The sequence below is a fragment of the Diplotaxodon limnothrissa genome, linkage group LG10 (genome assembly GCF_057381915.1).
Source record: "Diplotaxodon limnothrissa isolate DT_005_m linkage group LG10, D_limnothrissa_male_GT1.1, whole genome shotgun sequence".
NCBI lineage: Eukaryota > Metazoa > Chordata > Actinopteri > Cichliformes > Cichlidae > Diplotaxodon > Diplotaxodon limnothrissa.
Genome location: NC_140605.1, coordinates 15448086 through 15466321, shown reverse-complemented (window position 1 = coordinate 15466321; position 18236 = coordinate 15448086). Strand labels below are relative to the sequence as shown.

General features: G+C 41.3%; 1 protein-coding gene across 1 annotated transcript in view; it reads left to right on the top strand.

The window, feature by feature from the left end:
- The first annotated feature begins 1137 nt into the window (after nt 1-1137).
- Nucleotides 1138-18236, top strand: part of LOC146624096 (ephrin type-B receptor 4a-like) — a 41337-nt gene continuing 24238 nt past the window's right edge. Inside the window, exon 1 of the mRNA XM_085364465.1 lies at nt 1138-2062. Coding sequence (XP_085220591.1) covers nt 1984-2062 — 79 coding nt within the window. The 5' untranslated portion in view covers nt 1138-1983. The remainder of the gene's footprint in view (nt 2063-18236) is intronic.

Genomic DNA, 18236 nt, shown 5'->3' with positions numbered 1-18236 from the left:
CTTTGCCAGACTTCCCAGAAAAAACAGCCATGAATTAAATAAGAAAATAGGTTGTGCTCAAACACCAGTGCTGTGATTTAGCAATGTTATTAGCTCTCTTGATATCACACTGTGGTCAAAATGACTGAACTTACAGAAGAACGAGCGGATCCGTGGCACATTTCATTACTTAAGTACTGGCACATCTCGTGGAAAGATGCGCTTCAAAATGGACAGAGAGATGGTACAAATTCATGCACCAGATTTCTAATGCTATTTTTTTTTTTAAAGAGAACACAACTTCTAATAGCCAAAGGCCATATTGCAGAAAAGTTGCATCATGAATCAGGTGAAGTAGTACTGAGCTGATCCATCATCATTTCGTATTCTTTAGCATTTCAGACCTTAGCTCGATTCCATCATACTTACATACATACAGGTTAATATCCCTCCCTGCTCCTTAAAGGCAATAAAGGCTCAAAAATTGTCCTCTCTGTTTTGTCCAAACACACTGATTTCTTATTCATGGGGATTAATTCAAGGAATATTGGCTGGAGTCTGATGGGCTGGATTATAAGTACCGCCAACTTCCTGCTGATTTTATCTACAGCACAGTTTACAAAAACTGCATGCCAGCGTTTGCAATAGGACGGAATTAATTGTAGTGTTGGAGTCAAGACGCTCGTGAAAGTAATCTAAGCGACACCGGAAATCGTGTTACATTATTGTCAAAATAAAAGCATTCCAGAAAAAAAACAAGATACCAGCTGAGTGCGAAACTGAGATGCGCAAAGAAATGAAGTGCTTCCTATACCGCCATGTTTTAAGATATTTTTATTCAACAAATGTGTGAAATTACAAACATGTTATCAAACAGACACCAAATATATTAGTTTGCAAATAGGAATTTATTTGTCAAAACAATGAATGGTAAGTTGTGAATCATGTAAAGGTCATATATTCTCTATTTAGTTCTCTTTTTTCCCCAACTTGCTGGTTCATTCGTATAAAATGTTATCGGCCTATATAATTTTATTTTGAAGGTGCTTGCCGGAAATTCCATAACTTTCTTTTGACCTACGCTTTTGACGCTGCTGTTATGGTAACGAGAGTGGGCGGAGCTTGCCCGTGCCATTCGACTCTGGGTTTGATGCGGTGTTGAAGTCCTTGGTGACCAGCTTACAGTAGTCAGAGCCACGAGCGCCCAACTTTTGATATCCAGCGCACATTCAGTTCGCTGACTTACTCAGAATACAAAGTAGACGTTTTCTTCCAGTTTCAGTCTAATTTTTCGAGTAAAACCAGGCCAGCTTAGACCTGTCGCGCAATATATCCCCACCACCTTTCGTTGGGTTTTTTCCCCCCCCGCAGCCAAATAGTCTGGTTGCTGAAGGAATTAAAAAAGGAAATTAAATCAGACTTTTTTTCCTGGATATTTTTCCCGAACGTGGAGATGTGGAAGAAGGTATGAAGCGACTGCTATGTGAGGACTAAATGTGTATCTAACAGATATGCAGTGAGGTGCCCTGGTTGCAGTCTGCTCGGTCATCGAGCTGAGGGGGGAGAATCTTTCTCTTTTTTAGGGGGAGAAGTCGTGTGGTGCACAAAGAGCTTATTAAGCCGAGCATACAAGTCTTTTTTCTTAACCATGCAGCCCGTGTGCTGACAGAGGGCTGAGCCTCACGAGGAGTTGCAGCACCGCGGTTTGTTTCTGCCTGTGTGTGTGTGTGTGTTTTTTCTAGACTTTCACCACAACACAAAGTTGGACAAGTTTTGAGCCTGCTTATAAACGCTCACTGTCAACGGAGCCACGTACGGACAGGCGTTAGTCAAAGTGTGCTTTCTCTCTGCGGCACAGTGTTGAGGCTTTTACTGAAGTCCAATTTAAATGCGGACTGGTTTTCGGTCAGTGGGTGCACAGCCGAGCTGCCAGTCGAGTGGCTGCCAGCGCCACTTGGTTTTTAATTCAAGTCGATTCATTTTTCACCTTCTGGTAACGACACCATGGAGCTGATATACCAGAGCATTGTCCTGCTGGGGTGCATCTTCCTGGACTGGGCTCTTCTGTCGACTGCAGATGAAGGTGAGTGGTTTTTTTTCCTCTTAAATATTTATTTATTTTCATATTATTATTATTATTATTATTATTATTTTCTTGACGTGCTGCCCACACTTGTCTGGGTGAGTGAAATGTCCAATTAGCATCACATCCCGTCTCTTACCAGCGGGAAGTGTCGTAAAACCACAATGCATTTTAAAAAGCATGCTGTGCAAAACACCACACAAGTCATTTTTTATCCAAGTTATCGCAGAAAAATCACGGCCACAAGCTCACTGTTACTGATAAATAGCAGTAAGAATGTCACTGTAGACACTGTGTTTGCAAGAAATGGCTTTTTTCTCCTCCATCTGGCAGTGGATTGTTTAGTTTGTTTTGACAGAACTGTGTCACCGTGGTGCCAATCAATATTGTTTTGTTTTTTTTTTGTTTTGTTTTTTTACAAGCTCCTTGTGGCTTCAGAAAGGCCATTTCTAAGACCAGCTCACTATTGTTTTTTTCTTCTTTTTTCACTTTTAAGTCATCACAAGGTTCCCACTCTGCTTCCTGGGGGATTATTAACCAGCTTACCTTAAAATCAATACTAAAACATTCAGTGGATAGAGGCTAGTACAGGCGTGGTGTGGTTTTAGTGGGTTAATGTAGAGTGCTTTTAAACTTTTACATTAAGCCCTGGAGGGAAAAAGGAAATCAAAACAACAAAAAAAAAAACATCTCACATTTCATATCAAATGTGTAATCTGGATCATAATTTCTATTCAGTTCTGGCAGCAGGCTTGACATTAACAGGCAAATTGTCCTGGATCAGCTTTGTGAACCATGAAGGGGGAGAAACAAGGCAGCCTGAAATTATCTGTCATAATGTTAAAGAAGATGATGGTTTCAAATGGTCTGGTTTTTACAAGGGAGTATAGCTCCACATCATCAGCATAACAACAGGGGCAGTGTCTGGATAATTTGCTTAATGCAAGGGTGGAAGAGTAACTCTGAGTGAGCCACGCTGACAAAAAGCAGAGGAGGCTGAGTGTTTATTTGTTCCTAGTCTTCTGACACGTCTCTGTCTTATTGTGACATTAATAGGGACGTTTCGGCTACGCGGAGGGTACTGCAAACTGATTTAAGTTTGTTAAGGCTGCTGCCGAAACATCTCTCTGCAAAAGCCATTTATAGAAAATGGTCTTTGGAAATAATAGGCCTGTGTTTACCGAGGATCAAAGGATCACAACTGGGTTTCTTTAAGAGCTGTTGAACTGCAGGGTCTTTAAAAAGTACCTTACTGCTGTGTAGGCTGCTCGCTCCTGTTCACCTGCGAGGACTACGTTTTATTCCACGTTGTGCTTTTTCGTTTTTGGCACTGCTTATAACTTTGCACACAGCACTGTAGTCATATTTGCTCACTGGCTCACAGCTAGTATGTTTATTTCCCTCTCCATCACTTGTTGGCATTAGTTAATCAAGGCGAAATGACATGCAGTCTATATATTAAGTTAAAGCAAAATGCTGGCGTTTCTCTTGTAGTTTCCCAACACGTGCTTCTTCAGGTAGTTTTACTAATTTTACCATTATTCACCCCCCTACCCCCCGCAAAAAAAACCAAACAAAACAATAAGGCTATTAAAAAAAAGCCCACTTTTTCCTGGGTATTTCCATTCCAATCGAAAACCGTTCTAAACAGGAACTCCATGTACATGCATGACTTCACATATACAGTGCTGTGAACACAAATCTGTCAGCTGCATCTGGTTTGAGGTCTCAACCCTCCCTTCTTACTGAGGCTTCCAGTTTGGCTTCATGCTGTACATACACATGGATGTGGCGTACATGACATGGCCCGCAGTTTTATTAAAGGGCTTTTAAGGATTGGATTTGCCACTTGTGCACGCACACCCGTCACATGTAGAAGTTAAATTACTGCAGCTACCGAGAGCCTGAATTCTTGCGGGGAAAACTTTGTTGACTTTGTATTTTGAGAGCGTAGTATGGGATTTTCCCAGACACTTAATTTTGGTCAGTTTTCTGGGAGTTCGGAATTTGGCCGTTAGAGGAGCTGGAGATTCTCCTCCAGCTGGAGCAGCAGGTTTTTTGCAGCTGAGACTTGACCTCTGACTCAACTGTCCATTTTTCTTCTTCAGTCTTTCTCTCTGGGACACAGCAGATCCTTAACCTCAGGCTCTGTGTGGGAGGTGACGTCCCACATGTTTTTGGTGTCAGAGTTATTGAGCATCTCCTGAATAGCTTGTCAACTCGTCTCCGCTTGACCTTTTCTGCGTATTTGCAAAGATGCTGGTTCCAAACAGGTGCGGCGCAGACAGTGGCGGTGAAGAACTGGCGTGTAGACGGGAGCCGAGGCCTCGTAGCACCTTGTCGGCCGGCTCTAGAACATCTGTGTCTTGCCAAGTGTGAACAAGATGTCTGGTTTTTCGTGTCTTGGGTAATGACCCACTCCTCAGCCGGCACACTCTGGATCACTCCCCCCCCTTGTTCTCCACCTAGTAGGGAATTCTGTAATGAACTGATGGGAGGGCAGATGAAGCTCACAGCTGCCAAATCTCTCCTCCTTTTCCAACTAAAGGATAAATGACTCATTTACACACCACTTGGTTGTTCAGAGCATGGATCTCTCTTCCCTCTGTCTTTGTGAAGATTAAAACACAGACCTTTTGATCAGATAATTAGTTTGGCTGGAAATTAATACCACTCTTTCTTTTTTTTTGGTTGAAATCTGCAGCGAGGATGAACACATACAGGCACACCAGACAACATTTTTGTCTGCCTTCCACAGAAAACACATAATTTACAGAAAATTATAACCACGGGTTTAAAGTATTAACCGCTATTAATAATTCCCACTTATGTACTACAATTTTAAAACATATTTGACTTCATAAATGTAAGCCATAATGACGCCTTATCCTCCCACACGCACACTCAACCTAGAAAGTGCTCATTTTGTTTCTCTCCCAGCCCCTTTATATCTTTCATGTACAATTTCTCTTTCTCAGCAATGCCAAGATGCAGCCGGTGACAGGACCACTGCAGTCTTTTCCACCTGTTCGGGTCCAGAGCTTTAATGATATGCCAACACTTATCACTTATCAGTTATCTCTTCCATCTTGCAATATGCGATGTGGCTTGAAGCCATTTTTGAGTGCTAGTGCACCTCTGTCACCCCTGTGATCATCTAAGAGGCTAGATGTAAATTCTTGATATGAGTAAATGCACTTATTTGGCTTAAATCTGCTGCAACTTTCATAAAATTGGGGAAAATGGATTAATGTAGGTGTGTTTTGTTGTTGTTTTTTCTCTATCCATTATTACACCACTGCAATTCTCCAGCGGGGTGCCATTAAACTGTAATTAAGTAATTAAAGAATGACTTCAGCTAAAAACAAATGAAAACAGTGTGGAAAGCGTGATGGGGAAAGGAAATGGCGTTTATGTTGATTTCATGTATTAATTTGAGGAAGGTTGTGCTCATTGGTCCACACTGATCACTTTACTGGTTCTCTTCTATCCAGAACAACTTGTGCTTTTCTTTCTTATCAATACATCAACTTTCCATGTTAGCCAAGTGTTATTTTTTGTAATCATTTCTACGATTCACCTTCTTTTAATCAAAGTCAACTGCACGTAGGTTTAATTGGTAGTGGAGAAATGGCTCAGTTGATGACTAAATGTCTCTTGAACTTGACGTAAACAGTTTTGAAATCCATGTCCATCTCTCTTGAACAGGAATGGGAAGTACATGTGCAATTGGATTTTTTTTATTTATTTTTTTTACTGCAGCTGTTACTTCCTTATAATTTACAAGTCATCTTTTCACATAATGCACAACAAGAGAGTGCAGCTGCCAGAGTAATATATTTGGCTGAGGCCTGGCTTGTTGGGTTGAAAAATACAGACAGCACTTTTTTAGCTTCTGGCGATGGAGCGAGGAGGGGGAAGTGTCATCCTGTCTCTTTAGCGGTTTCTTCCATATCACTTTCTCAAACCACGGCTACCCTAATGCTAAAGCAGGTGATGGTAACATCTTTTTGTGTGGCACCTGAAAAGATGCACCATCCACTCTCTATTCCAAACAATGAGTTTGCACAGCTACAGGTTGGTGCCTTGGAGGCAAAGCAGTTAGTAATGAAGCCACTTTTAAAATAGTCAACTGCGTCAAAACGTATTGTGATACTTTGTCTGCAGGTAGTCATCTTTATCGACAGAAGCGCCAAGATTTTTCACTAACGAAGTTAATGAAGCTCCTGTTCTATTTTGGTGCAGATGCTTAATTAATGTGATTAGCAGCACCTGTGTTTACCTACTATTTCCTGTCCACATGGCAAATTTTTGCTGAGTAGTAAAGGCACTGAATTTCTGGCATATTGTTAATTATTTCTGAAAAACTAATATAAAATTATTAAACCATCTGTTGAGACTATATCTATTTTTCCTTATAAAATAGGCTAACCCCATTAGCTGACAGTGGTGCAGCTCTAGCTGACAAGTGGTGCATCTCCAAAGTGTTTTGGGTGAAAGTCACATGGAATGGCGAAGGTGAGACTACCCTCTAAAACCCAACGCCCATCATCGGTTTATTCTTTTTCCTCCTAGCTCGTCCAAGGCACAACTGCTGTGATGAATAGCGTAATGCCGCTCAGTCTAATCGAAACCCCAGTGTCTCAAATGGAGAAAGGATGTTTTTTCTATTTTTTTATCCGAGAGGCCTTACTTGAGCCTCAATCCTTTCTTTCACAGACATGTATCCTTTTCTTTTGCTACTCCTTCCACATCCTCTGTCTCCTTGATGTTTGACTGGTGCTATGCTGTTTTCTCTTGCTGACTGTCTCCCCTGCCGTGGAAATGTGGATCGTTTCCCAGAAATCCTTTTAAATGGAACCGATTTTTATAAGAAAGGGATTTGCATTTAAAGCAACCTCCCCCCTCTCTGAAAGCCTGTAGCCCATCATCCTCAGTACCTCAATCCGATGATTAGCTTCCTCAAGAGTTAAACAGGCATCTGAGTGCCACAAGTACTCTCAGTCCGTGTCTCTCTCGTTCCCTTTCTCCCCTCCTCCTCTTCAGAGAGGGATACATATGGCAGCTGGGAGTTGCAGGTGGATGATAGTTTAGCTTGGTGAGAGGATACACCCCCAGCCCATACATCCATGTCAGGCATTCACTTTGGAGAGCCAGTCTGTCCTCCACCCACACGCTACTCTCTGAGAGTGGGACACAATGGGGACAGGCTGCAGCGGAGAGGGAATGAGGCCACAGCCTATCAGCCATAAGCACCAAGGAGAATGGCACTTTTAGAGGGATGGGGGTTCTCTTTGAAGTGAGTCAAGGAGAGATGGGCAGACTGGCATGAAGTCAACGAAATGGAAAGAGCAAGTGCAGTGAGGGCAAGGAGGGTGCAAGTATGTGCACGTCTGCACAGCATATAATGAGCAAAGTTAGGTATACTGCCTATTTGCATTCTTTAATCACACACCTAGGGCCAGATATGAGAGATATATGCAATGGGCTAAATATGTGATTATAATAAAGGGATTAAGAAGGCCTTTAATTAGAAGACAACAACAGAGAAGGAGCTATTTATCTCGGGTCCATCTTTCTCATTTATCTTGCACACTAATCACAGTTCTCATTTGAGGCACACCGAGTATTGTGTTGGAAATAAATCCTTTGTGAAACGTTTCTTCATGCCATTGTTGCACGATACCTTATGATGTTTTTGTCGCTACATTCGAAAATAGAATGAAGTCTTAACGGGGAAGAAGCAACATGAGGCCAGCGAGACATCTGAGGCTGGATGTGCAAGAATTGATTAAAAAAGGCAACCTTGATTTAACAACAAAAAAAAATTCTCTGCTTGAAGCACGCTCCATCAGTAGACTTGATTCCATTCGTGTCTGGGATATTTTTCCTCACTGCGTCAGAGGTTGACCTACATCTTCCGTTTGGCCGTTTTGAGTTAAAATGCAACTCATTTGGTTCGACATCAACCTGGAGAGCACGTGCATATTTGATCCTACCTTCATGCATATGTACACATCTTGAGCGTGTCTCCCAGGTACTGCTTTCATATACCACTCTGAACCAAGTGGGCTCTGCTATATACGGCATAACATAGAAGCACTGCCGTGTAGCTGCCCTCCTACAGTTCTCACACAGCTTAAAGCTTTAAGAGAATGTCATGCTCCAAAATAGAGAGGGTCAAAAAGCATTAAACACTTTTCTTTTTTTTTGCAGCGTGGTATCTTAGTATCTAAATTTCTGTGGATTTGCCACACATGAAAAAGTTCTTTACCTTCTTGTCTTCCTTCATATCCACAAATAGCTGCTCAATCCCATCCAATCATTGCGCTGTTAAACTTTGTCCTTTTTTCTGTCATTGGACAAAAGCGTGGTTTAGCAATTCAAACAGTTTGCAAACTACTGAATCCGCCTCCTAATGAAACCATAATGTAGCTGGCTGAGGAGGCAAAATAATGCTCTTTGTACTCGAGCAAATAGCTCCACATCCGAAGATGAGTTTATCTTTATTCCAGATATATCGGTCACCGCCCCACAAGCAGCCAATTGCAGCCTCGTAGCGGCAATTCGTGGCTCAATGGAAGAGAATTAACTCTCAGTTGGGTCTGTTGTTGGTTGAATGTGGGAAAAGTGTGATGTGTCAGAATAAAAGGGAAAATTCTCGCCGAGAGTCTGTTCTCTTGTATCTTTACTTAGATGTGTCAATCCTTAGATGGTTTATTTAGCTGGAGTCTGCACTGTTAGCTTCAAGCTGTCCACCTCCCACAGCAGATTAGTCACTGGGAGCTGTGAGAGTGAGTGTGTGTGTGTGTGTGTGTGTGTGCATGCATTTTCTTCTGCAATTTCTTCCCCCCAAAAATGAATTGGAGATTCTGCTTTAGTCGAGGCTTTGATAAAAACTCAGTTGTAAGTACAGCAGCAGACATTTTTGGGGCTCGTAGCAAGGTCGTTAGATGCATCACAGCAGTCGATGGCTCTATGTGGGTTTTTAATCTTTTCATCTAGAAAGATTTGAAATAATATAGGTCACCTGTTATATATTATTTTATAAAAGTAAAGATTTGCATGTCTTTTCTCTCCTTTATATATATTTTGCAGCTTCCAAAGCTGTAGTGCATCAATCTTTGTGAATGAAATAGTTTGGGTGTTTTTTTGGTTTTTTTTTTTTTTTTTGTAGTCACGACTAAATGGCACAAAGCTCCAATCATGCTAATAATTAATCTATAGTTATCTAGCTTGCAAACTAGCTTGTCTAATTATTAAAAGACTAAGCCAGCACGGGGGTGGAAGAGTATCCTGCTGGTTAGGAAGATCATCCCAGATTTCGGCGCTGTGTGACTCCAAAGTATCCACTCTGCGGGGGTGCCAGCCTGTTACTGACCCAGACATCAGCCTTCCTGACAGGAGAACAAAAGTATGAATATCCTCTTAAGACACCGAGAAAGTGTTTGAAAACAAGAATGCAATTTGCACCTTCCCCTTTTGCTTTTGTCAGCTCTGGACTTTCAGTTTACGTTCTTCAAACTTTTAAGATGCTGACCTAAATTGAGGCTTGCGGGCATTTGAGAGCAGTGTTGACCACAGCGTAATGGTGTATGGTGGGTCAGTTATAGGGCAATGAAGTGTCTTTATAAACTGGTCACACCTGAATTTGGTCTATGAATATCTTCTGCTCTGGTTAAATAAGCAAATTAATTGCGTGCTGTAGGCCAAATGTTTATGCATGTTTGTAGAGGTATTTTCCTTCTTTGCTGTGATCAGTGTTGGAGTCGTTACTCAAAACGGCAATTATTACACATATTTCACTGAACACTTTTAAGAAAAGTAATGCAGTATGTTACCTAATTACCCCTGGGAAAAATTAATTTGTTATACTATTCGTTACATTACCTACTCGTTACGCTGTAAAATAGCTGAAACACACCGTCTCATAATCACCGTTTAACAATATAAACCTCAGGCTACAACCCCACACACCAACACAAATCCCTAATGAGGACACACATCTCTAAGTTCTTTCTCTTAGTAGAATACAAAGCTGACAACACAACCAAGGGTGGTTACAACCTGACTGCTCATCTGTTTGTTACCTGTTGAAATTCTGTATCTCAAAAGACAGAACTTCAGTGCTGATCCCAGCAGGCAGCATTCACTCAGCTTTCACTGTGGGTTCTTGACTATCTAATCCACACTCTAGATTGCATTGCTATTTTCCTCCTCTGACACTCGAACTGAAATCAGCTGATTGTAGTGCAAATGCAAGACCCGGGATCAATAGGCAGGCAGACTAACAACTCCAAAGAATTGGACTACTTGGAAACAGTTTTCTTCAAGAACCGGTTCTCGATTCCCATCTCTCATCCAGGGTGATTTTTTTTCTGATGTATAACAAACTGAAAATTTGTGACATTTGTCTTTTTGCAGTCAAACGTGCAATTGTGGCAGTTTCTTCTACCAACTCTATCACAGGATTCAAGACCATTTTATACCCAAAGTCAATGTTAGATTGATGTTGTGGATAGACGTGATTTTTGCACGATTTTTTTTAATCTGCTGCTTTGTGCCGCTGCTGCAGCAGCTGGGTTGGAGACACATGTATGATGGTGTCAGTCATAGTGATATGTCAGCAGAGAAGCTCAAAGATTTACAGATTACACCGAGGGAGATATTGCGACAGTTTGAAAAGATTCAACTTTGTGGAAAAAACTTTGAAAAAACACTGTAAACATCATATTTAAATGGATGATTTTTCATTTAGGCAGTTTCTGTATATCTCTGTACTCCAGCAAATATCAGCCTTTGTATCAAAGAAAAACTTTTTATCTAAGGCACAGCTGTGCAGGCTTCCATAACAGAAAATGGTATTGTAAAAGTCTCAAGCACTAAAATGCACCATCTAGTAAATGTCTGTTTTGTAAGATGCTTTGCTTTCAAAATCCTTGATAATGAGTGATAGTCTTTCAAGATCAGAAGCTTGAACTGAAAGATTAAAAGGTGTAGCACCCTCGCAAAAACATACCATGGAGTATTAGGGCCACCATTTGTGCAGTATTAGGGAACAAGTTTTGTTCATTTTGAAAAAGTTTCCAAGTGCAAATTTCAACAACAAAATACTATTTATAGAATAAAGAAAAAATTAAGTCAACTCCTTTAAGATGAATTTATGGCCCAGGTTAGCTAATGTGTTTGCTGTCCAGGGATAGCGGGTCTGTGTCCAGAGAGCCTTGTTGCTAGTTTGGGGCAGTGTACAAAGTATGTGGCCACTACTGCTTGTACTGTTGTTGGTCCTTCAACAAGCCAAAGAAATCAGCAAATATATAACATACTAGAAGCTGGAGCGAAACAAGTGGTAAAAAACAATGAAACATGTCCACTACAGTCCCCGTCTGTGCTTTCCATGCTTTATTTTTATATTTGAAGTTGTTGTTTTTTTTTTTTTCTTTTCATTGCTCTTCCATTCCCGGTGAACTCCGATGTCATTCGTTTCCCTATTCCGGATCACTTGTCAACCAGTCAGCATTTGACAAATGCATACTTCATCTGCTTTCAGCAATGCAAGGTTTTGGAGAACAGTACAGGAGCATGTAATGTGGCTCTAAAAGGAAGGCGTTACTTGTCCTATCATATTTGCATTTGGTGCCCGCTTACAAGTTAATTTGTTTCTTTAATTCAGTTAACTTTCAGTAACTATCCTGTGTAAATAATGTTACATTTTTTAAAAAAAATCAATACTTATAACCCTAATTTCAAGGAGCCTTCCTTCTCTTATCTCTGTGAGTAACAACAGGGAGCGTTCATAAAGAGAAACTAGATCAACATTTTGATGCATTTCTACATCAAAATGTAGGACCATGGCCACCTTTAATTGTCTTTTGAGATACAGAATTTAAGTTAAATTGCATAATATAGGCGATTTGAGGGAAAAGAGAATATGAGTATAAATAAGAGAAGACGAATGAAACGGGAGAATCAAGAAATCAGTCAGCTGACAGGATATACGTTGCAGGTATTTTTTCTGAATTGGATAGTTATTTGTCTCTTTTTTTAAGCAAAAGTGTCCAACCATGGAGGACTTTGCTTTTTTTTTCTTTTCCCTATGATACTTTAAAAGCAAACAGATTAATTTTAAAGAGTGCATTAATCCATTAATCACCACTAGTGGTGGGGTTTCGTAATTATGGTCTCCAGATTTCAGTAAAAATGATGCATGATCTGTTCTGCCTCGAAAGTCAACACAATCAGCCAGCACCAGTAATTTGTCTTCTTTGTATTTTGGGCCTCATCAAGTTATGTGTCTGTCTTTCTAATTTTATACGTTGTACAGTATCCGAAAGCAGAATGGCTTGTGGAATAGCAGAGGTTTTGAGAATTGCACTCTACCCTGCAAAATAAAAAAAAAGTCTCATCAAGAAAATCTTTTTAAGTTTTCCTTTGTAATTCATTCTTTCTTTTATAGGATTCTGGATCAGGAGGCCACTAGGGAGCTGGTGCAGCCCGCAACAATGTTCTCAAAAAGCCTTTCAGTTTTTCTCAGACTTGGGTTATTTTTGAAGTAGACTTGAGAAACTGTTGCCCATAATTGGAAGTAGCAGGAGGTGAATTCTCACAGTGGCAGATCAATATGCCAAAGAATGTGAAATATGCAGCAAGGCAATTTAACCAATCATGCTTTATAGAAGTGAGTGCAGGGCCTTACGTGTTTAAAACCTGAAGTTTTTAAATGTGTCTGCTTGGAATTTAATTTGGAATGATTAACAATTTGGGCAGAAAGAAGGACGATCAATTCCTTTTGCCGCTTCTTGCCAATATTAGCCAGTTGCTCGTGTTTGCGGAAGTCCATTGGCAGGTATTTTATTATAGAAGTACTCATACAGTGGGGCAAAAAAGTATTTAGTCAGCCACCAATTGTGCAAGTTCCCCCACTTAAAATGATGACAGAGGTCAGTAATTTGCACCAGAGGTACACTTCAACTGTGAGAGACAGAGTGTGAAAAAAAAATCCATGAATCCACATGGTAGGATTTGTAAAGAATTTATTCGTAAATTGGGGTGGAAAATAAGTATTTGGTCACCTCAAACAAGGAAAATCTCTGGCTCTCACAGACCTGTAACGTCTTCTGTAAGAAGCTTTTCTGTCCCCCACTCGTTACCTGTATGAATGGCACCTGTTTGAACTCATCATCTGTATAAAAGACACCTGTCCACAGCCTCAAACAGTCAGACTCCAAACTCCGCCATGGCCAAGACCAAAGAGCTTTCGAAGGACACCAGGAAAAGTATTGTAGACCTGCACCAGACTGGGAAGAGTGAATCTACAATAGGCAAGCAGCTTGGTGTGAAAAAATCAACTGTGGGAGCAATCATCAGAAAATGGAAGACATACAAGACCACTGATAATCTCCCTCGATCTGGGGCTCCACGCAAGATCTCATCCCGTGGGGTCAAAATGATCATGAGAACGGTGAGCAAAGGTCCCAGAACCACACGGGGGGACCTGGTGAATGACCTGCAGAGAGCTGGGACCAAAGTAACAAAGGTCACCATCAGTAACACACTACAACGGCAGGGAATCAAATCCCGCAGTGCCAGACGTGTTCCGCTGCTGAAGCCAGTGCATGTCCAGGCCCGTCTGAAGTTTGCCAGAGAGCACATGGATGATACAGCAGAGGATTGGGAGAATGTCATGTGGTCAGATGAAACCAAAGTAGAACTTTTTGATATAAACTCAACTCGTCGTGTTTGGAGGAAGAAGAATACTGAGTTGCATCCCAAGAACACCATACCTACTGTGAAGCATGGGGGTGGAAACATCATGCTATGGGGCTGTTTTTCTGCCAAGGGGACAGGACGACTGATCCGTGTTAAGGACAGAATGAATGGGGCCATGTATCGTGAGATTTTGAGCCAAAACCTCCTTCCATCAGTGAGAACTTTGAAGATGAAACGAGGCTGGGTCTTCCAACATGACAATGATCCAAAACACACCGCCCGGGCAACAAAGGAGTGGCTCCGTAAGAAGCATTTGAAAGTCCTGGAGTGGCCTAGCCAGTCTCCAGACCTCAACCCCATAGAAAATCTGTGGCGGGAGTTGAAAGTCCGTGTTGCTCGGCGACAGCCCCAAAACATCACTGCTCTCGAGAAGATCTGCATGGAGGAATGGGCCAAAATACCAGCTACTGTGTGTGCAAACCTGGTAAAGACCTATAGTAAACGTTTGACCTCTGTTATTGCCAACAAAGGTTATGTTACAAAGTATTGAGTTGTATTTTTGTTATTGACCAAATACTTATTTTCCACCCTGATTTACGAATAAATTCTTTACAAATCCTACCATGTGGATTCATGGATTTTTTTTTTCACATTCTGTCTCTCACAGTTGAAGTGTACCTCTGGTGCAAATTACTGACCTCTGTCATCATTTTAGGTGGGGGAACTTGCACAATCGGTGGCTGACTAAATACTTTTTTGCCCCACTGTAGATGTCAGATCTCCTTAAGTGATTTTTTTCTTCTAGTTTACCTGCTTTGGGAATATACCTCACAGCTATGTGTATTTTTGTGTGTTTGAGATAAAAAAGGACTGTTTGAGTCTGAGTTGCACAAGTGCTGTTCAGCAGTTGACATCACAGGTCAAGACTCATTATTCGTAGGTGGCAATATAAAAAAGCCACGGAGGCAAGCTGATGTCTCATATCCTCTTAACCTTAACCTCTCATTTTATGCCGTGGCTAAAACTTTTTCATACAATTGAGATTAGAGGTAAATATCCGCTGCGCGCTGACATGACTTGAATAAGTTAACAGTTTTTCTTTTCACTTAAACGCAGTTAATTAAGAGTGAATTGCAGTGCATTACAGGTGCACCCTTTGAATTCTTTTACCTTCTTATAAATCAATATTTGTTTTGTGTTTCAGAACCAACACTTTCTGGTGCGACATACAATAAAAGCTACTTTCCCTTATTCACAAAGGGTCACCACAGAGGGTAGCTCTGCATGTTTGAGTCTGTGTATTTTTATGCCAGATGCCCTTCCTGGCGCAATCTCAAAGGGATTCGTGTCTCCTCCTGGGATCAAACCAGGTATCTCTCGCTCGATAGGTGAATGTGTAAACCCTTTACGCTATAAACGTTTTACTTTAAAAGGTGAATTATCCAGGGATTAGGGCATACCTTCAGCAATGCAAGCAGTTTTAGTGTTGTAGTGAATTTATTAATAGCTAAGGAAGAGAGGGCGATCTTTCATACCGGATCTCCAGCGTGAACTCGAAGATTCGCTGGGGAAATACACCTTCACTTGGAAATGATTAACATAATGATTCTGTCGAGCAAATCTCAGGTGACCGTGTAAGCCGGAGCCAAAACATTCAGAGGGCAGGTATTGTAGACCTGGTCTTAAATCCACAGAGCTTTGGGGTCAGTGGGTTTAATTCGGAGCACCGTTGATCTCTCTCCCAGCTTCTTTTGGTTTCTGTCCAGATTGAAGCTTCCTCCTTAACTAGGTCACATCCTGTCCTGGGACAGAAACCAACCACAACACTTATTGATATGCGTCCCTGCGGGCAAAAAAGAGAAAAGGTGTCGAGCATTAACACCTTCCCCAGCTCTTTCATCTTACTGCTCCTGTGAGGCTTACTTATAGTACCTGGGCTCATCCACATGTGCCTCGAGGGGAGGGGGTCTTTGTTATACAGTAGGTGGGGAGTGAAACTGTATCCTGCCCGGCTGCTGTTCACGTGAATGATGTATGCATTGGCGGCACCAGACCAGGAGACAGGAAAAGGACAGGAACTACAGGAAGCTGGTGTCTAATCCCAGTAGACACAACTTTGTCAAAGACACACAAACACGCTTTATACACATACATTCATTTCATCACTCGCTAAGCATTCATTTTCACGTGCACTCGCCGTACAACAATAAACTGTTGAAATGTGACGGAAAATCCCCTCTTCCTTCTTTTCCATGTCTTCATTTGCACTGTGAGATAAGCTTGGTGTACCAAAAATGATCATTCTTGCATACTGTCAGTAAAGCCTGGAACACAGTCACTTCTACCTCCTTAGCTTAGCTAATCATACAGACATGACAGCGCTATCAATATTCTCATCTAAAGCTGGCTTATTGGTTGGTAAGCTTCAGAATCTCTCTCTTTAACACCTTGCAGCCCATTACCCACGATCCTTCATTCCTCCCACTCAGCGCCGTGTTTGGCCAGCTGAGTAGAGGTGACAGAGGAGCTGGGCATTGTACTCCTCAGTCTCTGCATTTGTAACTTCACAATATGCGACACTTCTCATGTGACCAACCCAATGCAACAATCTCTGTGTCCCCAGAGAGCCTGTCTGAAAATGTGCACCATTATCGCATCTTTAAACAGTATTGCATCTCTGTCAGCCATTCTCTGTGGCGACTTTTTACTCTAAGCTGCTGCTGTGGACAATTGTAACCCATCACTCCAGCCTTAATTCCTGGCAGGAAAGCAAAACGCTGAATGTTTAAATGTGAAGCGTGTAGCTTTCAGATGGCTCCGGGGCAACAATCATGTCTGATTTCAGGATATTGGCTTTGTAAAATTACATGTGCCAGCAGTGTCCCCTGATAAACAGAAGATTCTCAGTTATAGCCAGAGGACAGAAAAACTCCTATCAAGAATCTACTTTGCTGCCACCGAGAAACAGAACGACCCTTCATATCAAACAAAGAAGACAGCAGATTATATTCCAAAACTATCAAATAAGTAGTATCCAAGTGCTTTCCTTTATTTAGCTGTTTATTAATTATTATATTTGTGTATTGATTAGAATACTTGGGAGGGAAGGAGACCTGAAAAATGGTATCATATGTTCAGTTGATGTGATATAAAAAGGATAATGTGTTCAAATAAATTGTCAAGATGACATCAAGATGTTAGCGTGTTAGCTGGACAGGCTAAATATTCAGAGCAAGTTGCTGTGGAATGGAAAATACATTGAGCCCATCCACTTTTTATACATTCGTCATCTGTGAATCCCAAATTTTCCCCTTCTCACATTCCTCTTTTTCATTATCCCTGCTCTTCTCCTTTGTTTCAATTTCGCCAGGTGTACAAGGGTAATTGGCTCTCTGTTTCTTTAATTAAAATGAGGTCTAATTGTAGCTGAAGCAGGGCAAATGTTATTAGGCCTATAATTTCCCTATCATACTCCAGAGCCACAGAGAGAGTGGAAAATAGGCAGCAAACGGGCATGCAGGGAAGGAATGAACATACAAGTTAAGGATAGAGAATGAAGCAGTTGGGGTGGGGGGTCATTTATAATGGCTCCAGATCTTGAATATGAAGGCAGTTTGAAACCTGAACACGGCTCGATATAGAACATGGGGGTGAGGTGTTTTCTGTACATGCCCCAATTTAAAAAAAAATGAAGGGTCAGGTTTTACATTTCAAAAGAAAAGCATGTACAACACTCCCTGTTGTTGTCTTGCTTTGACATAGAACAGTTAAACCCATTTTCTTTTGTTTCCACAATATTTTTTTTTAACTTTTTGCCTTAACAATATTTAACATGTTGATACTGTGTTTTTTCTGTAATTGTTAGTCGAAGGCTAAGGCCTAATCATCTCGCCACCACCCGTATCAGTTTAGACTTCTCCGGTGTCTAGTATTGCGTACAGTTGTCCTGTAATTACTGTACAGTTGTTTGTTTTGGATGTTAAAATTCATCCAGATGACGAATTTTCATTGTTCCTACATTTTTCGAGCACTGGGGGTAATTTTCCGGCGGTGGGTGGTCGCCGCTGCTGAAAGAATGCAGGGGAAAAGCCAGCTTCCTCTAACAGGGCTTAAGACTGTATCTACTTCAGCGAAAGGCAAGGCCATGCAAGCACATAATAGGAGCGCTCACCATCTCATAGAAACACTCACGCTCACGCATCCTGTCTCATAAACCTTAATGATAGAGCAGTGATAAACAGTGATTACCATGCCTGGGGGGGTGGGGGTGGGGATTTCATCTCTACTCCTTCAGAAAAAAAAGAAAAGAAAAATAATTATAAACACAGAGGCAGGTGTGTATATGAAATGTGGAGATGTGGAAATATGTATAGCCTTTGTGGTAAGGGTGTTTTTTAGATTATGCTGGAGTGAACTCAGGGTAGACTAAATGTGGGGAAATCACCACTCTGAACTTTGTCATCCA